Raw genomic sequence first — 27821 nt, 5'->3', positions numbered from 1 at the left:
CCCTCCAGCTTCAGGAGTATGAAGACGGTTTTCTATGTGATAGCGTCAAGCAGTACTTGGGACGTGATAGATATTTGACAAACATATGTTGAATGTATGATAGATGAATGGAAGGATAGAGGATAGATGGATGGATGCATGGGTGGATGGATGGATGGAACATTTCTATCTGGAAGTTCTCATTGTGTCTCATGTTCAACATGTTTAAGCCTAACCTCACTTGCTCTTACATCATTTCCTCATTATCTTCTGTCTCAAAGAATAATGCTACCCCAGACTTCTATCTCATATGGACTGACTTCTCTACCTCACTCTCTATAGCTAATCAATGAACAATTTCTATAGGTAACCAGTTCATACTGAGCCATACCCCTACTCAAATTGCTGTGTGTTCATAGACTTCAGAGTGAAATCTAAACTCCTCAAGCTGACATATAAGCATCTTCCTAGTCTGGTTTCTGAAAAAGCTCACAAGTACCTTCCACATAGCTCCACCCTCAACACCACTCAACCTACCCTGAACCACATGTGATCCCTAACTAAACCAGGCTCTCCCATGAAAGAAGCCTTTGAAGATGATGCTCTTTGCTTGGAATGCTCTGCCTAAATTAGTGAGCTTCAACTCATCCAAGACCCAGCTCAAAATTTAGCTCTAATATAGAGTCATTTCTAATATCTTGCTTAGGGAATCTTCTTTGTCTTGCTTTCTTTGGTGGCTAGCACAGCGCTCAATGAATATTGATCAAATGGATGTGTGTAGAACCCATAGGGGAGTAGGGAGAACAGAAACATTTAATTAGAGAGCCAATGAGAGAGCACTTGAAAATTATTAAATTTAGGTATCAATATTTCTGTTCTGAATGCTGTGTGTACAACTTTGCTCTGAGCCCCTCTCCTTAAGATCTGACATTTTAAGTCACAGTTTGCTGGAGTTTATTGATCACTCCTTTCTAGTTCAGCTCCTCAGTTTCATTTTAAAAATTTTTTAAAATATTTATTTATTTATTTAGAGAGACAGAGCATGAGCAAGGGAGGGGTAGAGAGAGAAGGAGACACAGAATCTGAAGAAGGCTCCAAGCTCTGAGTTATAAGCACAGAGCCCAACGTGGGGCTCGGACCCACGAACTGTGAGACAATGACCTGAGCCAAAGTTGGATGCTTAACCGACCAAGCCACCCAGGCACCCCAAGCTCCTCAGTTTCAAAGCATGCCTTCCCACTACAGGCCCAGAGATTCAAAACTGGCACATTCTTGGTCTCAGCTGCCACTGACAGTTGTTAGTCCCTCACCTGCCGTGACCTACTAGACCAGGCCTCAGTGCCAAGATCTCCATAGTTCACTTTGATTTCAGGCAAAATGGCCCATGTTTCTTAGAAGAGGTTAGAATAATCACAGAAAAGAGAGGACTGTTAAAAGTAAGAACATGAACCTGGGGGTTGGTGGTTTAGGAAAGACCCAGGAATAAAGTATGAAGGAACAGAAGTGTTGGACCCAGGAGGTGGGGGAATAGGGAAATTTGATTCAGAGTTTTGATTGACAGGAGGCTAATAGAGGTCTAGGTGACAGAGCAAAGAAAGTGAAACTGAACTTCCTCTTATATTTTAAGTAAACCTTCTGGTTGGCTGTCTCTAAGATGGAACAGATGTAGTTATAGGATTGATGCTTTATACATACCACCCTGATGTTGTCTATTACATTTTCTCTTCCACAAAACACAAGTGTTTTCCGCCCCCCCCCCGATCTTTTTTATTTTTCCTGAAAGATGCAAAGACCCAAACTCTCATCTCCTAAAGAATAGAAACTGAATCTTATTTTTTTGCCGTTTTGCCTAAAATGGTTCCTGACATTCTGCTTTTTGTTGCTGAAAGAATGAACTTGCTAATGACTGAGGAAACTAGTGAGGAAACAGTTGCTTATCACATTCCACTTTATGTCTATTTCATTATCTACTTGTTTTCCTCCTTTGCTGCATCCTTAAAGACCTTCTCAAGAGAAAAACAAAAATCTTATTTATATAAGAGTTTCCTTCTTGAAATTCACATTCTCTCTCTGTGTTGCCATGATTTCTGGTCATGGATGTTCCCTCCACTAAGGATGAAGAAATCTAGTCATGAGCAAAAAATGTGCTTTTCAAAGCATGCCTCTTCATAAAAAGTATGCTCATCTGGAAAATACTATCAGCCATTCAGAATTATATCATATCCATTGAAATATTAAAATATAGTGGTGTGTATTGAATATTGGGGGAAAATGAGTTTTAAAGTATACAAACCTGGGCTCAATCTCAGATCTGTCACTTCACTGCTTTGTAAAATAGACAAGTTTATTTACTTTTCAGTTCAGATTTCTTATATGTAAAATAGGACTATTAATTCCTACTTTTAAGAGTGTTTTGAGAAATAAATAAGCTCATAGTCAGTATTCAATACAAACTTCAGTACAAACTCCCCTTCTGATATTTAGCATTCCAGAATTCCCATTCATGTTTGATTTTAGAACATAACTAAAGCCTAAAGATATTTTTTAAACTGTTTTCATGTTTATTTATTTTTGAGAGAGAGAGGGAGAGACAGGAGAGACAGAACATGAGTGGGGGAGGGGCAGAGTGAGGGAAACACAGAATCTGAAGTAAGCTCTGAGGCTCTGGGCTGTCAGCACAGAGCCCGACATGGGGCTCGAACCCACAACCTGTGAGATCATGACCTGAGCTGAAGTTGGATGCTTAACCAACTGAGCCACCCAGGCACCCCAAGCCTAAAGTTATTTTTGAAGAGTATATACATTTTTAATCCAAGAGCTAATATCACTAATACAGTAGAACCTTGGATTGAGAGTAACTTGTTTTGCGAGTGTTATGAAAGATGAGCAAGCATTTCTGTTAAGTTTCAACTTGATAAAGGAGCGATGCCTTGAGTCGTATGTGACACCAAACATCACATGATCACAAGTGAGCCATGGTTCTTTTCTCTGTCTTTCGCTATGGGATGGTGGGTGATCATCTCCCATGTTTGGACGCTCTGTCTCAGGCCACGGTGTTTGGCAGAAATCAGTAATTTTTCAGAACATTGGAAGGTACCCACAACTGGCACTAGTGTATTTTTTGTCACTTCAAAGCACCTATGGGGGCGCCTGGGTGGCGCAGTCGGTTAAGCGTCCGACTTCAGCCAGGTCACGATCTCGCGGTCCGTGAGTTCGAGCCCCGCGTCAGGCTCTGGGCTGATGGCTCACAGCCTGGAGCCTGTTTCTGATTCTGTGTCTCCCTCTCTCTCTGCCCCTCCCCCGTTCATGCTCTGTCTCTCTCTGTCCCAAAAATAAATAAACGTTGAAAAACAAAACAAAACAAAACAAACACCTTTGGACAGTCCGTTACTTTTCCATACAAGAGTAACCTTAGGAATGCTTCACTTCATTGTAGGCCGGGCTGCCTACAGATATAGACCTTTTCCTCTGTGGCCTTATTGCCAGTTACATTAAATACAGTATATGACAAGAGTTCATTCATACTGTACTGTAGTCAACATCTGTTAGTGATAGTGAAGGTCATCCTACACAATAACCCTCCTCTCTCTGGTCTCCCTCATACCAGCCACGAAGGTTTTCAAAGGTAAGTGTAGGTTAATTTGCTTACTTTATATTTTGTATTTTCTTTATTATTTTGTATTATAGCATAGTATTGTAATCATTTTTATATGAATACTTTTGGGTTGTGGAACAAATCACCTGAGTTTCCGTTACTTCTTATGGGGAAATTCGCTTTGATATGCAAGTGCTTTGGATTACAAGCAAGTTTCTGGAGCAAATTGTGCTTGCAAACCAGGGTTTTACTGTATATGGATTCTTGGTTCCACAAATTTGGTGAATCTTGCCCTTTTCAGTCCATCAATGGATAGTCAATGGAAGTTCCTTCAAGGGACGTGTTTTTTAAATAATAAAGACACCCTAGAGTACAGACCTAAGTACAATGGTAATATGGGAGTCAAATAATTTATCCAGGTTTTAATTGTTTTCTCGTTTATATCTCAAATATTTATTGAGCACATGTCACATATCAGGCAGTGTGCCAGCCACCAGAGATGAAGATGAATAAGGCTACAATCTCAGAATCTGTAAGACATACAGGAATATAACTTCATATTTATAAGGCAGTTGCACGCTGCCTAAGTTGTTCTATAGTTGTCCTATAATAGAGAAGAAACAAATGACAATTTCATGTCATACAAGGAGTGATTAATGGTTGGGGAAGGCCAGGGAAGACTTTAAAGGAGGTGGTCCTTCACTAGTTACCACAGATCGAAATGCGGTGAATAGTAACACTATCTGTGAGTCTGCAGCTTTCTAAATTCATCAGTCTTTGCCCCTTTCTTTGATCTACCAAAGTAGTTCTATCTCCTACTTAATATGCTGACTCATTTTTAGCATATTTGGACTTTCAGGGGTGCCAAGTTAAAAAGGAGATGAGCCTGACAGTATTTATGGAGCACCCGAAAGAAGCTATGGTCTTGCCTTGTATTTAAAATAATAGTAATAGATCCTAAAAGACACCTTAAAGAAACATAAAGTCAACTACATTGAAATGATGAAGCAAAGCTGCATCATGAGGATGATTACAATGTCTTATATACGGTTTTATACACCATGGATTACAGAATGAATAGTGTTTAGTGCTCCACATGGAGGCAATAAAAGAAGCTCATGAATGTTCAGAAGCTTATGTCTAGAAAGTCATTTTTTTCCTAGAGACACTTCAGGCTTTATTTTTGCCAGAGATTTGATTTTAATCTTTTGTAATGAAGTAGCGTAATCAAAGGACCCTATATCGAGGCTCCTGGGTGCCTCAGTTGGCTAAGCATCCGGACTCTTGATTTCAGCTCTAGCCATGATCTCACAGTTGGTGGGATTGAGCCCTGCCTCCGGCTCTGAGCTGGCAGTGTGGAGCCTGCCTGGGATTTTCTCTCTCTCCCTCTCCCTCTCTGTCACTGCCCCTTCCCAGCTCACATGCCCTCTCTCTCTCTCTAAATAAACATTTTTAAGTAGTACCCTATATGTAAAGTATATGCAATTTTCACTCCCAAATTTTTCAAATTAAGAGCTTAATAACAGGAGAGGAGTATATAACCAGGAATTGTAGGCCGTTTGATGACAAATTTCTCACCTGTAAAAAAAGAAGATTCTATTAAATGAGTCAGGGTGAGTCACTGAAAGAATGTGGATGGGGCGCCTAGGTGGCTCAGTCGGTTGAGCGACCGACTTCAGCTCAGGTCATGATCTCACGGTTTGTGAGTTCGAGCCCCGCGTCTGGCTCTGTGCTGACAGCTCGGAGCCTGGAACCTGCTTCGGATTCTGTGTCTCCCTCTCTCTCTGCCCCTCCCCGACTCACGCTCTGTCTCTCTCTGTCTCAGAAATAAATAGACATTTAAAAAAAAAAAAAAGGAAAGAATGTGGTTCCTGGGATCAGACCAGGGTGCACACATATTTGAGGAAGAAATGTAAATAATCTGAGCTTCATTTTCTTTGTTATTGCACACAGATACATATACATAGGCCTAAGTATATACATATACATATATTCGGTGCTATAGGACAATGAAGGGTAAAGACACACATTTGTCCCTTGAATAACGCAGGGGTTAGTGACATTAAGCACCCCCCCATGCAGTTGAGAGTCTGTATATGACTTTTGACTCCCCCAAAACTTAACTACTAATAGTCTACTGTTGAGCAGAAGCCTTACCAATACCATTAATAGTCAATTAACACATATTTTGTATGTTACATATCATGTATTGTATTCTTACAATAAAGTAACTAAAGAAAAAATGTTATTGGAAAAATCATGAGGCAAAGAAAATAAATGTATGGTACTGTACTGTATTTATTGAAAAACTGTGCACGTAAGTGGACCCACACAGTTCAAACCTGTGTTGTTCAAGGGTCAACTATGTATGTAAAGATATGGCATAACACCCGACCTAATAGTGCATTCTCAACAGATGAACGTGGATAGTGATACAAACAATACTGCATTATTTTTAAATGCTTTCCCGTCATAATGTTTATGATATTGCTTAAGCACATCAGTGTTTAATGAAGTGAGAAAAACAATTCCCAAGTTGTATTAAACTCTCTCACCCTTGTATTGTTCATTATTTTTCAAATACATTATTGATTGTGACATTCATAAAATTCAAACTGAAAGCAATTTACTATTGATTTGGCCACCCGTGTTGGCTTAGGAATACACACCATTGCCTCTTGTTTTCTGCTGGCCAAGTAAAGATTCTGTAAATTCTGTACTGAAGTAGAAAGGGGGAGAAGACAGTGAGAGAGCTACTCTATCTCCCAGCTGCAGCATAATTTTGAGAAGCTTCACGTTTAGGATGCTGTGTAAGTTTATTATAATGTTTCCATATAGTTTTCAAGCTTTAAGAATTCTATGAAACATTGAAAAATTTTGTTGTAAAAAAAGAGAAAAAATTTGAAAAACAAGTTGTGAACATACTTACAACCGATAGTGGACTATGACTGTATTGTCCACATTTGCCTTCTTTTCCTGTAACAAAAATATTTTCACAGAATAATTGACACTCTGCGACATAATTGTTCTGAATTTAGCACACTCCTATGGAAGGTCATTAAAGACTAGTTCATTACCTTACAACTTAAAAGTAACTATATATGGGGTACCTGGGTGGCTCAGTCAGTTAAGCATCCATCAGACTCTTGATTTTGGCTCAGGTCATGATCCCAGGGTCGTGGGATCAAGTCCCACATCAGGCTCTGTGCTGAGAGCTGCAGCCTGCTTGGGATTTTCTCTCTCCCTCTGCCTCTCTCTGCCCCTTCCCCACTTATTCTCTCTCTCTCTCTCTCTCTCTCTCTCTCTCTCTCTGTCTCTCTCTCTCTCTCTTTCTGAAAATAAACTTAAAAAAAAAGTAACTGTGTATTTTTTTATGAAGGTTCTGCAGGTTACAGAATGAAAACCATACACATCACTTAATATATATTCATAATAACTTTTCATTATGATATGAATGTAGTAGATAACAAGCACAATCTTTGAATCTGCATTAAATCAATGGTTTTCACTGGGTGTGTTATCAGGATTATAGATAAAATCCAAAAGGAATTCAGGTGATGAAGTTCTTTGAAGTACTTAATTGAACCACAGATTCTTTACCTGTCTTAAAAAAATATCTGAACTGGCCATTTGAAACATGTCTAGCAGGCTTTTTCCAGAACAATCAGTCGACCACAATTCCATAAGCCTATTATAATTTTCCCATGATAAATGCTTATTGTTGCGTGCTGCTGAGTTTTGAGATAGATTTGTTCAGCAGCAATAACTAATAGAAAGAAAGGAAAGGTTTCACAAAGGAGGTTATATTTGAATTAGATTTTGAAGAATGATTAGGATTTTATTAGTTGGATAGGGACCTTCGAGGCAGAGGTAACAACATCATTAGATGCGTTAGGAGTTGAATGTGCATGATATTAAGTAGTACAGTCAGTCTGCCGGGCTGACGTAAGCATAAGGAGTGTTACTGAAAGTAATTGAAATTCAGGTTGCACAGGTCTGTGGGGATCAGAGGAAGGAAAGGAATCAACTCTGACCCACAAGGTGGCTAGCCATCTGTTACAGATGAGAAAGCCGAAGTTTGGAGAGGACAGGTAACTGGAAACTACTTTAACTGATAGAGCATTCAGTACACATCAGTGAAAAGACATGGATGTTCCCTTCAGACAAAAGGACTAGATTTTTACAGTAAGGATACTTCTTTAAAGGACCTATAGAGAAGAACAATAATCACAAATACTTAGGCGGTCATATATGCTTAAGTAGCCACGGAACAATTGTATTATATACATTGTTAATCAGGTTATTTCAGGTTATTTCATAAACGATATAAGTGAAAAATAATGATGTAACAAGAATTTTGTTTAAGAATTTGGGCCTAGGGGCACCTAGGTGGCTCAGTGGGTTGAATGTCCAACTTCAGCTCAGGTCATGATCTCTCCGTTTGTGAGTTCAAGCCCCGCCTGAGGTTCTCTGCTGTCAGCACAGAGCCCACTTTAGATCCTCTGTCCCCATCTCTCTCTTCCCTTCCCTGGCTCATGCTCTTTCTCTCTCTCTCAAAAATGAAAATAAACATTAAAAAAAGTAAATGTAAGTAAAAAGTAACGATTGAAAGCTCTATTGGAATCTTTAGAGTATATTTTTAAATGTCTTTAAGAGCAAAAGAATATCGTGTGTGTTAGTTTTCATTTACCTCAAAAGTTCATTTCTGGGACGCCTGCATGGCTTAGTCCGATAAGTATCCGACTTTGGCTCAGGTCATGATCTCATAATCACACTGTTCACCATTACAGTTCGTGGGTTGGAGCCCCACATAGGGCTCTGTGCTAACAGGTCAGAGCCTGGAGCCTGCTTCTGATTCTGTGTCTCCCTCTCTCTTTGCCCCTCCCCTGCTCACGCTCTGTCAAAAATAAATAAATGTTAAAAAAAAAAAGTTCATTTCCAAAAGTTGATCTACTGTACGGATCATATCCATTGAATTTTCATTTTAAAATATTATTCTGATCACGAAAGTTGGTACTTTCAATGTCCTCCTCATCTTGATGATGACATCAGAAATTATTTTGAATAACTAGACCAGAGTTGTTAATCTATTTTGAAATGACATAACTATTTTAATGTAGAAATAATGCCTTTTAGCATTTGCTTATAAATGAAATATTATCGTTGGATTAAATTCTACTTCGTGAATTTTCCATTTTGTTAAAACCAGCTTTCATAGGTAATCATGAAATGCAATTCCAGTAATATAAAAAATAAACCACATAAAATGAAGAATTATTCATGTTGGTTATAAATTAGGCAAAATGTTCTTCTCTAGATCGACTTTGAGACATGTTCACCTATTCAGTGGAAAGGTAGGTTTTCAAGGCAATGGGAAGAAAATCAGATATTTCAGAATGCAGAAACTTAACTGCAACCAATCTTAAAACTTCAGGGAAAACAAGATCTTATATCAGATTGCCAGTGGAAATAAAGTTTAGCAAAACCACCCTTTTGCATCAAAAGAAAACCTTTGCTCAGGATACTTGGGATAAAGAGGACCAGGTATTCAAAAGAAAAGTAAATCCATTTTGTATTAACCATTTGAGTAAACTCCAGAAGTATAATTTGTAGAAGGATCATGGAATAGCCATTAGAAGGCATTCAGATTATATGTTAATATCACCTTTCAAGAAAAAGTCGTAGAAAGATGGCATGGTTCTGTTGTGAATTCTCTTGGATTGTTTTTTCTGCTTATTCTCTCAATGCCTGGTTATTGTTTAACTGTTAAGAAGAGTGAGCTGTGACCTGAAGTGATCAATCTTTCTCATCTATTTAAGAAGTATTTTATAGTCTACTGTGTGCCAGACACTGTTCCAGATACTAGAGAACAGTGATAAATCAAACAAATGTAATGCCCTTATGAATATACATTCTAAAGAAGGAATCAAGTAAAATAATAATAATAATGATAATAATAATAAAATAATGATAATAGTAAAATAGCATTTCAGTTGTTTTTATCATCACTATTATTATTAGTAGTGGTGGGGATATTAACAATAGTAATAGTAGATTTATGGAATGTCTGACTGGGACAGTGGCAAGAAATGACCTCATCTCCTATTCCACTCACTGTTGCCATTCTGATTTAGCCACACCAGTGGGTCAGCTTGTTGTTCCCTGACCATATCAAGCATGCCTTCCTGCTTTAGGGCCTTTGCACTGGCTTCTCCCTCTCCTTCAAACACTCTACCCCCAGAAATCTTCTCTCATCTGTTTCTTACACCGCCTCCTCAATGAGGATTATCTTGGTCACCCTATCTTAAATAATAACTCTTACATCTTCCTACCCCAATGCCAATACCCTTACCTTGTTCTACTTCCTTTCCCATAGCACTTACTACCTCTAATGTATTATGTAACGTATTTATTATTTTTATTTTTTATCTGTCTCCTCCTGGTAGAGTATAAGCTCTGTAAAGTCAGAGATCTTTGAATTGCTTATTGGATTATTCCAAACACCTGAAACAGAACCTGATACAGAGTAGGCCCTCAGTAAGTATTTATTCAGTGAGATGAGGTCAAGAAGAATTTGAGGAAAAAATGTGGCATGAGATGGCTTAAGTTTTAGCAGAAACATTGGCTGCTGCATAGAGAGTAGTTTAAAGGAATTCTAGGGATATGGCTGAAGGAGGGACACCCCAAGGAAACAATTGCATTATCGTTAACAGGTGAAAGCATGTGATGAGAGAGTGGTAGTGATGGAGGAGGTGAGACCTACAAAGTATGTCCCACGTAAAAGTTATATTCCCTAATAAAATTCTAATCAAATTTGTGGGTAAATAATACTGAAGATTGATGGTTACATCAGTAGGTGGTGAATGTTATTTAAGCACCTCAAACAACAAAGTAAGTAATCAAGACTTTAACAGCTATCACTTCCACGTATACAACATTATTTTCATTCTTTAGACTGACAATTTGAAATTAAAATATTTTTTAAAACTTAAAAATACAGACAGTGCATTTGTCTTTTCCATGAATAATCTGTGTAAGAGAGATAAAAATACGTCTTCCAAGAATAAACATAAGGCATGTCAGTTTTTCAGTATGGTTTTGCTGGGGTTTTTTGCTGTATTAGAAATAGACTAAATTTTGTTTAAAAAAACATATGATCCTATTGTCAAAATAGCCATCAAATAATAATGTTCATCTCTTAAAAAGAATATTAGAAATATTTAGATTGATATCAGTGATTAAGCCTAGCAACACTGCCCCATTGGAAAGTACCTTCCTGAAACGGAGCCAATAACCCAGCAGCCAGCAGGAGCAGCTTCTCAAAAACAAACATGACATCTCAAAGGTCACCAGAATCCTCTTTGTATTCATAGAACAGCTTCCTTAGGATCCAACCCCAGAGCTAATTTATTCTAATATGAGAAAAAATTCTAACAGGCTCATTCATGTGGCTCATCAGTCTTTGGAATGATAAAAGTCACAAAGGAGACATACAGATGGGTTGGTTATGGGAGGTGGTCTCAGTGACCATGGCAAAAAGAGAAAGCCATTGTTTTCGAAGGAGGAAAAAAGGTGTGTGTGTGTGTGTGTATGAATACATATATTCAAAAACTAAAACCATTTAAGCCCTAGCACTCTTGAGCTGTGCTGCCTTGACCATTCTTCGGCTTCTCAAAGTATTGCTGTGTAACTGCACAGGGCACTAATCCAGGTTGTTAACTAGGATCCAGACATTTTCAAATGATTCAGTTATGTTCAATATACTCGGTTTTGAAAGGCAATGGAAAGCCTAATGCATTGTAGAAAGATTTCATTGAGAAGTAATTAAAGTTTAAGTGGCCTCAGAATCAGGGAAGTTCAAACTTCAGCTATGTGAAACTTGATTAATTTTAATACCTCATTGCTTCAGGATGTCAGATGAATGAATTTTTCTGGTCCAAACCTTTCGAGTTAAAACTACATAACTCTAACAAATGGTAAAACTCAATAGTACAGGCAGTTATGTTTACTAATGTGCTAATTTAAAAACAGAAAAATAATTGGCTACTGCTTACTGCTTCTTACATGCAAAAAAATGCATCCTCAAGAGAGTGAACAGTGACAGACTCTGAAAATTGCAGATGAACCCACAAGTACACTTACTGTGGGAAGTATTATAGGGTCAGTGGCCTTGCTACTTTAGGCACTGCAAATATTTTGGCTTAAATTCAGACTCACACTCTGTAATTAGAAAAAACATTGTACTTTCAGGCTCCAGCCAAGCCACATATGTTTGTGTTCTGTTTTGAGGTTCTCATTGCAAATTGCACTGTGATCTTTCACATAAGGCACTATGGTAGGGATGACAGACTTCTGTTGATCCTAACAGTGGCAACAGACAAAGGACAGACTGATGGCAATACCAGCTGACTAGTTGTATTTCTTCAAGGAGTAGCTTTGGGTTACTACATACAGGGCATTTCAGTAAAAATAAAAATATTCTCATAATAGATATTTTTTTGACTATAAAATATGATAGACATTGATACTTTTGTTAGGATCAGTGAGATTCCCAGGAAGACCACTAAAGGTCTTCAGAGGGCTCACGAGGCTGCTGAAATTATCTGACAAAATGTGTGTATATACATTTTTCCGGGGAAAAGATTCCAAGCTTTCGTTCCATTTTCAAAGTGTCTGTGATACCCCTTTCCAAAAAAAAAAAAAAAAATGTTTTTAAGAAGATTAAAAGCCGCTGCTTTCGCTACACCTATAGGAAAATGTTGAGCATGTGTCCCATCAGGTTTTAAGGACAATAGAGCCTCCTCCAATTATGCCACCTCTCCTTCTGTCATGGGCTTCCAGTCAAGTATTCTCTAAATGGCCCAGGCCTCATATTTAGTTTAGAACAATAGATAAATCACAGGCTTTGGAAGTTGACTGCTTAGACTCAAATCCTGACTTGGCCACTAACTAGCTCAGTGAGCTCAGTTAAATTTGTTAAGTTTTCAGAGCCTCAGTTGCCTTATTTGAAAAATGGGAATAATCACAGTATCTGACTCATAGGGAGGAGGTAAGGGTTGAGATCATGTAAGTGAAGTGTTAGCCCAGTTCCATACCCTAACTCTGACTGTGTTATTTCATCAGTGTTACCTTTGATGAGCTTTAATGAGTACTAATAAAATCCTTAATTTTGAAAATCTGTTTTTTTAATAATACCAGTTACCAGCTAATGATCTTTCATTGCAGTTAAAAATCATGATTTCAACTCACCTTTCTCAATTGTTAGCAATATTCAAAACTTCAGATGCCTGTATTGTGACACTTTACGTCCAAATTCATTGTTCTGCTAAAAATTTTATATATGGGCATGTTCAAATTGTGATGTCTTTTCTTTGTTTGTTTGTTTTTATCCTATAACTAAGAGAACAAATCTAGCCTGTTGGTTAATGCGCCATTAAAACATTATACCAGTTTTTAGGCCACAATATGAAATAGAAAAAGCATCTGAATAAACATAAATGAATGGATTGGGTTTATATGCCAAGAACTATAAAGCACATATAGTTGTCTGGGTGATTTCTCTTTCCATACAAGGATAAGAACTATAAGGAAATTAACAAATTTGTTTGAAATGTTGCTCTTTTCTTCCACAGCTCTTGTAGTGAGATTCCTGACCAAGCGCTTCATCTGGGAATATGATCCCACTCTTGGTAAGTCAAAGTTTGTTTCCTCTTCCTTTCCACTCAAAGTTTATGACCCAAAAGAGACAATAACATTTTCTGTTGCAACCTTTTGAAGCACCTACCAGGTGTTTAGGAAGTGCCTTATCAAATCATGCAAAGAAGTCTTTAAAGAAGCTAGCCATGTGTCTCCTGCTCTCCATGCTTAGAACCATGCAGGATTTTCATGCCTACATGAAGAAATCAGGTCAAACTGGGGACAAGAAGGGAGTGGGTACAACATGATGTCCATCTGTTGGAAATGTAGCATCGTTTTAATGGGAGAAGGATGCCACAGTGCACAGGCTAATCTGGTGTGGAAGAGAATGGCATGCTGAGGAGAGTATTACAATAAAAGAAGCCTTCTGAATGCTGATTTTGGGAAAACATAAAAATAAACCATATTTCTCTCCAGTGAATCTGATCAAAGCCTATTTAAAAAAGAAAAAAGTGGTAGCAAAACTGGTATCTGTGGATGTTGAAAGTAGCCATAATATTGATGTATGAACCATTCATGGTGTTTTTTAAATTGTCCAAAACATATCAGATACCTATTCAGTTACCATCTTCAAAATAATGCTGACAATCCATGGGTTCTAATTTAAGCTTCAGATTTTATTCTGCGTGAATCCTTTGAGTTTTGTTTCTGATGCTTCAAGGAGCCCAGCTGGTATTGTAAAAGTTGTTACTTTGATCCAGAGACAGGAGAGACGTACATCCATTGTTTGATTACCAGGCATAGTGTCCAGGTTGAGCTGGCCTCGCTCAGAATAGTGAAACGGGCAAAGAATATTCCTCTTTTGAAAGTTTCATTTTGTTTTGTTTTGGTTATCACTCCAAGCTGACATATGTTCAATTTAATTTTTTAATGTTCATTTATTTATGAGAGACAGAGAAAGAGCACAAGTGGGGGAGGGCAGAGAGAGGGAAACAGAATCCGAAGCAGGCTCCAGGCTCTGAGTTGTCAGCACAGAGCCCGATGCGGGGCTCGAACCCACGAACCATTAAGATCATGACCTGAGCGGAAGTCGGCCGCGTAGCCAACTGAGCCACCCAGGCGCCCCTACATACATATGTTCAAGTTAAAAGGCAGCCTTCTTGGGGCACTTGGGTGGTTCAGTTGGTAGGGCATCCAACTCTTGATCTCAGGGTTGTGGGTTTGAGCCCCACACTGGGCTTCCCTTTGTGCCTCCTTTCATTGATTTTATTCATTCATTCAACAAATAAGTATTAAATGCCTCCTATGTCATATATATTATATACGACATATATATATAATGCCATATATATTATTCTAGGTGGTGAAGATAAACCAATAGGCAGAAAGAGAAAGCCTGTGGCTTTTTCTAAGCCTGTGGCTTTTTCTGAGCTAACAGTCTAGTAAAGACAGAAGAGTCAATAAACAAGCAATGAATAGTGATAAGTACTATGAAGGAAGACTGGACTGAGAAGGAATACAGAGTGATCTTATAGTTTACTTATTTTTTAACTTTTTAATCTATCTGGAACTTATTTTAGTGAGAAGTACACACTGAAGATCAAACAATCTTTCCAAATAGTTGACAAACTTTCCTACTATTGTTTACTAAATGGTCCCCACCTTTCCCCACTACTTTCAAAGCTGTTTTTGTTTTTGTTTTTGTTTTTTTTAATACACTGGATTATTTACACTAGGCTGCAGTTCTAGATTTGCTTTTCATATCTATCCCCAGTACCGCACTCTTGATAACTGTATGCTTTTTAGCACATTGTGACACACAGGAGGGAAAATCTTCTCTCTTTAACTTTATACAAAATTATCTTGGCCAGTATTTCTAGTTTATTCTTCCAGGCCAATTTTAAAAACTCTATCATAACATGATATGATTTTGATTAGAATTGCATTAAAACTATAAATTACTTTGAGAAGATTCACATCCTTATGGGATTCAGGGTTTTGTTTTGTTTTTTTTTTTAATCTAATAGTATGCCTCTACATTTATTAATCTTTACTTCTCTGTTTTGGCTATTAAATAGTTTTTAAACATCAATAATTTTTAAAATGTTTTGGATATAGCCACAATCTAATCTTAAGAGGATGTATTTGGACCAAGAACACACTTGGTTTTAAAATATCAAACAATTGTGTATTGTTTGTCCCACGTAAGTAAATGCTTACTCTTACATTTTTATTACTTACATAATTTCTACAAAGATTGTAGTTCGGAGACTCTTAATGGCTATGGGCGTTCAGTAGAAAAATACTAATCTTATTTACCAATCCCAGTGTATCTCAACAAAAGATGAAACTTATGAAAAATGATCTCATAAATTTTTTTACCTCTCTGAATATGTTCCAGTAACTAATGTTACTATTTTACATTAGTCTTAGGTGAACCATTTTCCCTTTTCTTTTATTCATTCTGAAAAACAACTGCTGTTAATAGAAATCTGCCTGTATCAGTTATTTATAATGCAGACCTCCTTCACTAAGAACAATGAAACTTTATTGAGTGACCTTGTACTGTACTGTTCAGAAAGGATTTCAGCTGCTAAGCAACAAAGCGTTGATCAGACTTCGGGAGTACCAGGCATATGACTCACTCCCAGGTGAGAGTTTTACAAACTCACCCTGGAAACTGATGTGTGTGTGTGTGTGTGCATGTGTGTGTATTTGTGTGGTAGAAGTCCCCAGTGTTCTAGCTAACAGGAGCCCCCCATCTATTTGATTCAAGATGAATCAAGCACGTCCTGGACTTCACTACATTTTGTCATAGAGTTTCAAAACCACCACCAAAAAGGGAAAGCTACCATTAAAAAGCAAAGTGGCATATCTGTAAAAACCAGTCTTGAATTCTGAATTCAGAGCCTTCCTCAAAACCATGGGGTATAACACTGTATGTTAATTATATTTCAATAAGAGAAAGAAAGGGAAAAAATGTTTAATAGTGCAATTTTTTCCACCTGTAACAGAATTATTGCCCCATGAGAAGCTGAAGACTATGAACACCATTCCACATATTAACCCAGTTGGAATAATATCTACTGCTCTGAAGTAAATCTATGAAGAATAGATTTGCTAGTACACTAGCAAATGAGTCCCAGACTTTTAGATTTCAGTAGGTTTTGCTTTTTGTTTTTTTAATTGTTTTTAATATTTATTTATTTTTGAAGGAGAAAGAGACAGAGTGTGAGTGGAAGAGGGGCAGAGAGAGAGAGAAAGAGAGAGAGACAGAATCCGAAGCAGACTCCAAGCTCTGAGCTGGCAGCACAGAACCCGACACGGGCTTGAACCCATGAACCGCCAGATCATGACCTGCGCCGAAGGCGGATGCTTAACTGATTGAGCCACCCAGGCACCCCACTTTTTGTTTTTTTAAGGAGAAGGATTTTCATAGGAACTCCAATTAGGGATGTAAGCAAGGCTCAGAGGGTGAGAGAGAACTAAACCCAGATTCTATTTGCACTTGCATTTCATAGAAGCAGCGAATACCTTTAACATCCAATTTTTTTTGGAGGATATAACCTAAGAAATTAGTTTTCCTTAATTTGTTTTTATTTCACTGTGGGATCAGTGAACTCTTTGTCAGAGACCAGAGCTGGCCTAGGAATAGCATTTGAAAACCAGCACTGCAGCCTGTGAGATTTGGGACTTGAATCATCTGACCAGGAAAAACCCTGATGGTGGTGACTGTAATATTCTAGTTGTAGAACAACACGGTCCATGTTCTGATTAGTTCCCCAGCAAGAACTGAATACCTACTTCTGAGAGTCGTATTACCCTCTGAGAGTGTTGATCGTGCCAGAGAATACGGTAAAGGCTGAGATGGTGTGTATAGGTAGGGGTGTGTGTGTGTGTGTGTGTGTGTGTGTGTGTGTGTGTGTGTTGGGGGGTGTTTGGAGAGGAAGAGAAACTATTCGTCAGCACTTACTGCTACGACTACTGTATTGGAGGCACCCTACTCCATTTGAATGGATTACAGGGCTCTCTGTGTCATTAGTAAAGGCTCAGACCGGAATGAGGGTAGGAATTGGCAGACAGATCCATTGGCACTTTGATTTTGTGATTGGTTCTTCCTTCCTGCACTGCACTACCCTCTGTTTGGAAAGGCTTATCCAAGAGAGAGGCACACCCGGAACAAATTTACTCAACTGGATACTAAGGCAGAGGTGCTTAGCCGACTCATGGAACTATTTAATATCGGCTCAGCAAGGAACTTAAAGATCATCGTTTGACAAATAAGGAAACAAGGCCAGTGAAGTAAATTTATCCAAGATTATGTGGCTAGTTTGTGGTTAGACCAGTAATAGAACTCAAGTCAAATAATGGAACTCAAGTCAGTACAATTTCCATTGTAGCATAAATCAAAACATTACTAACTGCTGTTGTTACTGTGCTGGCTACATGTCCATCTTAATACGTTGAAATGTGCAAAAAGCTAAATTGGTAAAAGGATTAACCATATACGACGTCCCTCTGAGCATCAATTTCTCTTAGAATATACAAAATATACTTCGATTTATAAAAATGTTGCTGAATGCAGTTCATATACAATGAAACTCAGATATAATTTTTAATATGCCTAATTTCATCTTGAAACTAATAATTGGTGTTATAGTATATGATATTTTGGTTCATTTAGATATATGCCTTAAATAATCACCCGCCTTGGGGCGCCTGGTTGGCTCAGTCGGTTAAGCGTCCGACTTCGGCTCAGGTCACGATCTCGCGGTATGTGAGTTCGAGCCCCGCGTCGGGCTCTGTGTTGACTGCTCAGAGCCTGGGGCCTGTTTCGGATTCTGTGTCTCCCTCTCTCTCTGATCCTCCCCCGTTCATGCTCTGTCTCTCTCTGTCTCAAAAATAAATAAACGTTAAAAAAAATTAAAAAAAAATAATCACCCCCCGCTTCCCTTTAAAAGGGAAAAAAAGACTTGGGGTGCCTGGGTGGCTCAGTTGGTTGAGCTTCTGACTTTTGATTTAGGTTCAGGTCATGCTCCCAGAGTCATAGGATCAAGCCCCAAGTCAGACTCCACACGAGGTGTGGAGCCTGTTTAAGATTCTCTCTCTCCCTTTCCCTCTGCCCCCCTGCTCTCTGCGTGCACACATGCACACACACTCTCTCTCTGAAAGAAAAAAGAAAAAGGAAGAAAAGAAAAAAAGACTCAAAATTACATTTTAAGTTAATATGAACAAAATGAAAAGTGTGTCCAACCTCCACACAGATACACATTGTCTCTTACGTTTTAAAATGCATAGTGGAGTTTAATTCCAAAAAGTGCTCAGTACATTTTTTAGAATTATATCTTCATTACAGTTAGCACACAGATGTACATTTCGCCTGTGTGGGCTATACTTCCGCTGTTTACGTGAAGATATGTGTTTCTAATGAGAGAAGAGGCTTAAAGAGAGAAGGCTCAAAATGGCATAAAACCAGTATTCAGCTTAGATGAAATCACTGTCGCTCCCCGCTGCTGTGTCTGTGACAGACATTCCCTCATTTCCTGCATTTCATCACTTTCGTTTTAGCTAACAAACAGCCAAAGAATCGCACAGCTCCATACAATTTTCATTATATTTTATTTCCCCCCTACTGTGGCCTTCTGTGGTTGAAACACATATCCTATTTATCATGGAAGCAACAGAGAAAAATGTCCCTGTCTGTCAGGCAACTTATGGTGTAAGGAGATGGAAGAGGGCCCAGAACTCTGTTTTCCAGGCCCCAGGGTGGATGCCAGCCCTTTTAAAAAGGAAGGTAGCACAAAGGCCACCACTGAACAGTAGCAGGAGAGACAGAAAGGACATAGATCCTAGCATGCATGCTGCTGTCTGGGCCTCTCTTCCTCAAGCTGGAGCACTGAAGATGCAAAAGGAAATCATTGAGAGAAGATTCATACATGAGTAGTTGCTGTAAATGGTGTTTTTTTAATTTTTTACTGTTTATTTATTTGAGAGAGAGAGAGGGACAAAGAAAGCAGGGGAGGGGCAGGGAAAGAGGGAGATACAGAATTCAAAGCAAGCTCCAGACTGAGCTGTCACCACAGGGCCCACCGGAAGCTTGACTCGCAAACCTCGAGATTGTGACCTGAGCCAAAGACTGCTGCTTAACCCACTGAGCCACCCACATGCTCCTGTAAATGGTATTTTAGAGCAGTAAATTATACAAAAGAATAACCTCCCATTTAACATAAAGAGTAGGGGGATGAAATGTTCTAGAATTGAGAACCATTGTCCATACCACGTATGGATTACCTATTCCAAGAGAATAATAATGCTGCAAAATATGCTTATTAAAATATATTAAGTATAACCTCACTTTTTTTTGAGAGAGAGGGAGAGAGCGCACGCACTTGAGCAGGGGAGGGGCAGAGAGAGAGAATCTTAAACAGGCTCCACACTCAGCACTCAGGGCTCGATCTCATAACCATGAGATTATGACCTGAGCTGAAATCAAGACTCTGATGCTCAACAGACACCCAGGCACCCCAAACATAACCTCACTTTAAAATTTTACTATTCAGGGGCGCCTGGGTGGCTCAGTCTGTTAAGCATCCGACTTCGGCTCAGCTCATGATCTCACGGTTCATGAGTTTGAGCCCCGCAAAAGGCTCTGTGCTGACAGCTCAGAGCCTGGAACCTGCTTCAGATTCTGTGTCTCCCTCTGTCTCTGCCCTTCCCCTGCTCACACTCTGTCTCTCTTTCAAAAATAAATAAATATTTTTAAAAATTTGCATTTTACTGTTCAGAAAAGACTTCAGTTATGTGCCATGCCTATGGCAATGATCATGACACAGGCTGATGGCAGGTAGAAGGTTAGGTTATGCCACTTAGTTAAGCCTCCTTTCTGCAGTTTGTATTTTTAGGTAGGACGATATATTTGTAGCAAAGTAGCAAAAAACTGTGGTCCCAAAAGAACTGTAAAATAGTTGATGAGATAAAGAAATGAAAGTCAGAAAAATGAGATAAGAACAAATAAATAAAAGGAATGGCTCACTGGTTACCCTGTTGAGAGAGAAACCTGCAGGTTTATTTGGTTGGTTGGTCGATTGGTTGGTGAATTGGATAGTTGAGGTGTAAAGAATTAAATTAATCATACTGCTGTATCCATGTGCTTGTGAAGCCTTTATATTATTTATATTATGTTTACATAATTATATCGTATGTATTAGGTATTATTATATTTCTATTATTATCTATATTGTTTATATTCTTTCACTTTCTTTTTCTGGCATTCCCATTTGACACCATTGCCCTCCTCTTTCCCATAGGTGTATAATCTAATATGTTTGGCACTTTACATAGTGGTAGAAGCCAAATTCCAAAGGCAGTCTTCCTGAGTTTCAAGGCCAATGCTACCACTTACTTACCACTTATCCCTGTGTGACCTTTGACAAGTTATTAAATGTTGTTGTGCCTCAGTATCCTTGTGTAAAATGGAGGTAACAGTAATACCTACCACAGAGATATTTGTGAAGATTAAATGAATTAATATGAGTAAAGCATTAGAATAATTCATGTTCAAATGGCAAGCAGTATGTACTAAGTATTACATATTTTTTGAAAAAGGTATTTTTTGTGTGTATCCATATACTTTAAATTTATATAAACTTCATTGTGCTATAGATCTTCCTATGATGGTAATCATGTGGTTCTTTATTCTAGTGCTTTTTTTTTTCCCCTTTAGTGCTTCAATGTATTACATTGCATGTATAGAAACAATACCCAAATTTGGGGGCACTTGGGTGGCTCAGTCGGTTAAGCATCCAACTTTGGCTCAGGTCATGATCTCACAGTCTGTGAGTTCGAGCCCCGCATCAGGCTCTGTGCTGACATCTCAGAACCTGGATCCTACTTCAGATTCTATGTCTCCCTCTCTCTCTGCCCCTCCTCTGCTCACTCTCTGTCTCTTTTTCTCTCTCAAAAATAAATAAACATTAAAAATATTAAAAAAACCTCTCCAAATTATGGAAAGAGCCCAAATTTCCATCAACTGATGAATGGATAAAGAAGAGGTTGTATGTATATACAATGAAATATTACTCAGACATAAAAAAGAATGGAATCTTACCATTTGCCACAACGTGGTTGGAGCTAGAGAGTATCATGCTAAGCGAAAAAAGTCAATCAGGGAAAGACAGATACCATATGATCTCACTCATATGTGGAATTTTAGCAACAAAACAAATGATGATGGGGGCGGGAGGGGTAGAGAGGCAAAGCAAGAAATAGACTCTTAACTATAGAGAACAAACTGATGGTTAGTGGGGGGGGCGGTGGGTGGAGGGATGGGTGAAATAGGTGACGAGGACTAAGGAGTCCACTTATGATGAGCACCAGGTGTATACCTAACTGGTTAAATAAAAACTGAAAAAAATTGCACTGATAGATTTTAAACACCCTGCATTTTTGAAATTAACTGATCAGTGATATACTTTTCTTATTACACTGTTAGATTCCATTGGATAATATTTTATTTAGAATTCATGACTCTAGGGTGTCTGGGTGGCTCATCAAACTCTTGATCTCGGCTTGGGTCATGATCTCATGGTTTGTGGGATTGAGCCCTGCATCAGGCTCTGCGCTGATAGCATGGAGCCTGCTTGGGATTCTCTCTCTCTCTCTCTCTCTCTCTCTCTGTGCCCCTACCCTGCTCTTGCTCTCTGTCTTTATCTCTCTGTCTTTCTCTCAAAAAATAAACTTAAAAAAAAAACTTAAAAAAATTTATGAATCAATGTTCAAGAATGAAGTGAACCTATGATTTTATTTTATTTTTTCTCTTATTACTCTTGTAATACTTATTAGAGTCAGCATATGCCCCATAAAAGGAATTGGATAGATATCCTTTTCTATTTTCAAGAACAACTTGTTTAATGTTTCTAGAAATCTCCTTTAAAACCAATTGGATGCAGTTGCTTTTCATGATTAGAAGAGATCTACAATTAACGTCTAAATTATTTACTGGTTATTGATCAACTTAAGTGCTGTAGTTCTCAGTGCACCCATCAGTGCATCTTTTAATCCAAGAATTTATCAGGGTTTGAAATGTGTTGGTATACAGTTCATAATATTATTGTATTTTCATTTCATCAGAATATGTAGTTATTTCTTCTTTTATGCCAAATTTTGTTTGATTACTCCTTCTCTTTCAATTTACTAGTCAGTGTTGCCACATTTTTTTTTATCTCTACTCCCCCCCCCTCTTTTTTTAATCCTTTCAAGCCTCATGCTTTGGTTTGTTAACCTTGTCTAATTTTTTCTTCTGCACTTTTTTCTCTTTTATTTCTTTCCTCATATTTTCTTGGATTTATTCTATGTTCCTCTTCTGATATGTTGAGTTGACTACTTAACTCACTTTTTTCCTATTCTTATTTATTGATGTCATCTTCGGGAGTAAGACAACTACATTAGCTCATTCAAATATGCCTCTTGTCTCTCCGCAGCCCTCACACCCTGATATATTGGTGGCATCTAGAATAGTAGTTCTCAATGACTTTCAATGTGGTTTTATTCCTTTGTTTTACTCCATTGGGACCTTGAATTCAGTTTTACTGGTGAGAAGTCTAATATCAATCTGAGTCAAGTCCTTTTGTAAGTGATGGGCCTTTTTTCTCTAGAGCCTTTAAAATTTTTCTGTATCATTGATATCCCTAAATTTTTCTAAAATTGTTTTATATGTGGGGCTTTTCCTCTTGTGTGCCCTTTTTGTCCTTTTGAACTGTTCAATGTCTTTTATCTTAGAAATTCTCAGGTATTACAGCCTCATATATGTTTACCCCCATCCCCCACCCCCCATATGTTTTATTCTCTTTGAGGCTCATTTTATAAGAGATAATAACATGTCTAGATCTATTATCCACCACTCTTATATTTTAACTTTACATTTTTCTTCTTCTTATCATTTACTGATATCTTCTGGAAGAGTTTCCCAACCTGGCCTTCAGCTCGGTCAAACATTTGTTGACTTCATTATTTTAACTGTTCTAGTTTTCATACAGAGCAGCACCAGGTGGTACTTATTTTAATCTCTGGTTTAAATTTCATGTGGTGAAAGGCACACTCAGACCACCCAAAGTTCTCACTTCTCCTAACTTCTCCTCACCCCAGTAGAGCTTGGGGACCGGCCACTCTGATATTAACCTACCAGCCTTCAGCTGGTACTGAGCTGTTATTTTTCTACCTTGAAGAGGTAATAAGAGCAAGAGAACTCTGCTTTCTTGTGTCTCCATCCCTGTGGCCCAGCCTTCCTCTGCTTTCCTCACAACCCCCAAATGTGGGGTCCAATCTCCTTCTACTGCCACAAGGGTTTCTCATAGCTTTAAACGGTATTTTTTTACATGGATGGCTATCCACATCCTCTAATGTCTATTGCATTGTCAGGGTTGAGGTCTTGAAAGAAATGAACAGCTCCTGCTTTTATGTCACTTGGTCAGGAACAGTAATTAAAAGTGATTTCCAGAAACTGGATTTTAGGAGTATCAAGACAGAATGTGTTTTGTGGGAATCACCTTCTCAGTCTAGGATGTGGAAGCCTTATTGTAGGAGGAAGAGATCATCAGAAAGCTGAGCGGATAGGAGAATACAGTGAGTGAAGAGACAAAGAGATTCTCCCATGCTATACCCTGAAAGTCTGTGGCTCCCTGATGAGACCCTGTACTTCCAGGATCTTAAAGAGTACAGAAGTGTCACATTCTTAGACATCCATCCTCTCCTTCCAGGATGCACATTTCCTTATGCCAAATAAACAGACATACTTCTGTGACTAAAGGTCGAATTAAATCCTGCACTTATTTACTTTTTTATCTTCTTCTTTTTTTTTTCTGCTCATTCCCTCAGAATCAACCTACCGACACCAAGCAAACATTGATGATGAAGTTGTCACCATGGAGATACTAGATACTGCTGGTCAGGTGAATAAAGGGTTCAGCTAAAATGTTTTCTGTATTAAATAAAAATGATACATGTATGTGCATTCTATAAACAAAATTAAGATACTTTCCTACAATTAACTAATGATGCCTAAAGACTTTTTTCTTTAATTATCTAGTTATTTGTATATTAACGTATTTGCAACAGCTTGTGTATGCATCCTTATATAAATTGCCCAGTACTTCAGGGGTTGGGGGAGGTTGAAAATAACATTCACATGACGTCATCCAGAATAGAATTACCAACATATATTTTTGGGGGATGGCAAGATATTAATAGATTCATGGTTAAGTGTTTGAAATGCTCTGATAGAGTGAAGCAGATATTTTTACTGGAGTAGTTCTCAGAGCCTTTAGTATGCCTTAACGTATGATGAATCCTTAAGAGTTTCGGTAGCTATTCTGTTCCAAACTTATATAACCTCCGAATATTTTTTCAGAATACTTTATTTTGGGAATCTCTCCTGTAATATTCTTTCCAGACCTCACCATATCCTATTGAAAATTTGAGCCACATAATTGAACAATAATAATCCATTAAAAAGGAAGCTAATATAAATTTGCTCTGATGTCCATATGTTCTGAGATTACAGACGGGTTCATAGGATAGGTTTCGTTCCCAAGAATAAGAATGACCACTAAGAATGAAAATTAGGAAGCTGACGCATTCCATGGTGCTTCATCAGTGACCTATGACCCAAAGAAGACTTGAGTTAAACTGTTTAATCCAAGAAATGTTCTTGTAACTAGCTATACACTTTTCTTTCTCACCATCACCTCCTTTTTATCTTTTCCCTTCCACCCAGCCCTGATTCTAGAAAGAGGCGACAGGGAATTACATGTCTGCAAAGGTTATTTGAGCCCATGAGGGCAATGCATTTTCAAATCATACATGCTACTTTCCTAAGAAGGAGTGATCATCCCCTTAGAAAACCACTTGAAATGAATTTCTATCATTATTGGGACTTTATAATATTTCTGTGGTGTTAAGATAGAAAGAAAAGAAAAAAGCCCAAAGCCCCTAGCTTTGAGTTTGACTTTCTATCCATTTGTTCACTGTTTTTCTGTCCCTGGTGCCTAATTGTCTATAAGCCAAAGACAAAGAGATTAAAGCAAAAAACAAAATCAAAACCATTCACTAAGCTGTGCCTCTAAATCTGATCTCTATAGGGTGGGGTAATGTCTACTTGTCTGTTACCTATTTGCCAATTCTTTGTGATGAAAAGCCTTAGAGGCAGTGTGTTCAACTAAGATAATTTCTTTATAGTTCTTGTAATTATGGATTTAATGATATGGCAAGAAGAAAATTAGAAGCAGAAAGTTAAAGGTCTATGCAGTTAAGTACGTTTTTAGTTCCCCAACATATCTTGCTATGAGTAAGTAATGCTTCTATTCCAAAGTGATTGGAGTAGAAGGTAAGCTTGTACAGGCAGACTATCAAGAAATTTTAATGACATGGAGTAGTAATTAAGGAATCACCATTGGCATTAGCCGCATCTATACATGGTGATTACTTCTAATTCTCCCAACTGCCATTGTTTTCTTGTCAACAGGAAGACACGATTCAGAGGGAAGGACACATGCGTTGGGGAGAAGGCTTTGTGCTGGTTTATGACATTACTGACCGAGGAAGTTTTGAGGAAGTGCTGCCACTTAAGAACATCCTGGATGAGGTCAAGAAGCCCAAGAATGTGACTCTCATCTTGGTTGGAAACAAAGCTGACTTGGACCACTCCAGACAGGTTAGTACAGAAGAAGGGGAGAAGCTGGCCACCGAACTGGCATGTGCTTTTTATGAGTGTTCTGCCTGCACTGGAGAAGGGAACATCACCGAGATATTCTATGAGCTGTGTCGAGAGGTGCGTCGCAGGAGGATGGTCCAGGGCAAGACGAGGCGACGCAGCTCCACCACGCATGTCAAGCAAGCCATTAACAAGATGCTCACCAAAATCAGTAGTTAAGGCAGCACTGTTCTTGCAAAGCCCCTACGGAGGTGAGTCAGGTTATTGGAAACACTTTCTTGCCCTCTTCCCCCCCACCCGTTTTCCCAAAAAATAAAAGAAAATACTCCATTCCTTGTGCTGACTCTGGGAAATGCCTGGGCTTCCCATTGTTCCCGGGCTTCCTGGATGTTGAGAAGTCATAGGGTGTTTTATGCAATTTTAGTGCTGATAATGTCTCCCTTTCCTGCTTGAATAAGATACACTCTATTGCAGTTTGAACCTATAATCACCAGAGATTCTGAAATGGCTGGGCTCATATTACACTATTTTTAGACATCTTCACCTTGCTTCAATAGGTTGGAAGCTTTCAAAGGCATTTTTAAATTCCATTCTTTGTCAAAGACTGCAAATGATCATCTTAAACGTCTAAGGTAATGGAAGATCCAGTAAAAACCCAGGAAGAGTAGCTGAGGTAGTGGAGCAGGGAATAGAGCCCTGGTTCCTTTTTGAAAAGAGGATTTTCTGAATGATCTCCAATTGTCTAGTTTTTCTTTAACCCTTATTTTGTCCTTAAACCCAAACGTGTTCTCACAGTTTTCCACCGTAGTAGAGTTCCATTTCAGTTTGAGCGGGCTCTCTCAATGGGCCATTGATCATCGTACTCTGATGCTTCTTGTGTGGCTTCAGTAAGATTTCAGCATAAGAGAGGCAGAATTGATCTTCAGAGCCTGCTGGGCCATTTCTCACAAAGCCCAGGGCAATGTGAAGACTTTAGGAGTCTTTTCACCAAACCCTGACTTTATGGAATGCTACTAAAGGATTTAGATTAGAGATGTCCCATTCATTTGTCTCTCTGCTTGTCATCTTAGCAGAAAGACAACAGTGCAAAAAACAGGAAAAGTAAGAATGAAGCTGAACCAACCTTCCATTGGGGGAGCCAATGCTCTAATGCCAGTAAGAAAAATTAGCCTCTGATTCATTAAATTGGCTACATGACTTCTTCTAATTTTTAGGATAAGTTGATTCACTTAGAATTCAGAAAAGAATGAGTGATTGAAATTCACTATATCTGAATAAATGTGTATAAAACAGATTCTTATATTGTGAAGGTAAGGTCTATAACTGATAAAACTTTATGACTCTTTTTTCCCTATTATGCCCCCATATAGCAAAATTTGGGCACTTTATTTTAGAAGAAAATATATATCTTTTACATATGTGTGTATTTATAAATGCATAAGTATATGTATAAAAATTTGTAAGAGTTGAAGGCTTTAATTCACCAATGCATTTGGACAATTTGGTGTAACTATTTTATGTGATATAATAAAAAGCATAATTTTCACATTCTGTCACATCCAAGCAGTCTTTCTTGTGATAACATGAAAAGTTTGTAATTTTAGGAAAGGCTTGAAAAGACAATCGAATTGCAGGGTCGATGCAGCAGTGAATGTGATATACAAAACAAGCTCCTGTTCATAATAGTAGCTATTGTTTTAGAATGCTTAGGTGTTATTTTACACACTTTATGTATTATCAACTCCTCAAATACCTTATGCAAGAGATATTACGATGATCACAATTGCAGGGATGAAGACATTGAGCCCTGAGAAAAAATGACGGCACAGCTATTTAGTGGGTAGAGTCAGGATTTGAACCCAGAGAGGCAGTGACACTGTAGAGCCCATACTATTCTCCACTATG

General features: G+C 38.3%; 1 protein-coding gene across 1 annotated transcript in view; it reads left to right on the top strand.

Annotated features, from left to right (window-relative positions):
• Positions 1 to 27462, top strand: part of RERG (RAS like estrogen regulated growth inhibitor) — a 115233-nt gene extending 87771 nt beyond the window's left edge. The window contains exons 3-5 of the mRNA XM_015061745.3: positions 13207 to 13263; positions 24083 to 24156; positions 25728 to 27462. Coding sequence (XP_014917231.1) covers positions 13207 to 13263; positions 24083 to 24156; positions 25728 to 26135 — 539 coding nt within the window. The 3' untranslated portion in view covers positions 26136 to 27462. The remainder of the gene's footprint in view (positions 1 to 13206; positions 13264 to 24082; positions 24157 to 25727) is intronic.
• Positions 27463 to 27821: the final 359 nt, after the last annotated feature.

Source organism: Acinonyx jubatus, chromosome B4, assembly GCF_027475565.1.
Source record: "Acinonyx jubatus isolate Ajub_Pintada_27869175 chromosome B4, VMU_Ajub_asm_v1.0, whole genome shotgun sequence".
Lineage (NCBI taxonomy): Eukaryota > Metazoa > Chordata > Mammalia > Carnivora > Felidae > Acinonyx > Acinonyx jubatus.
Note: the sequence above shows the minus strand (reverse complement) of the source record. Positions and strands in the feature narration are given on the sequence as shown.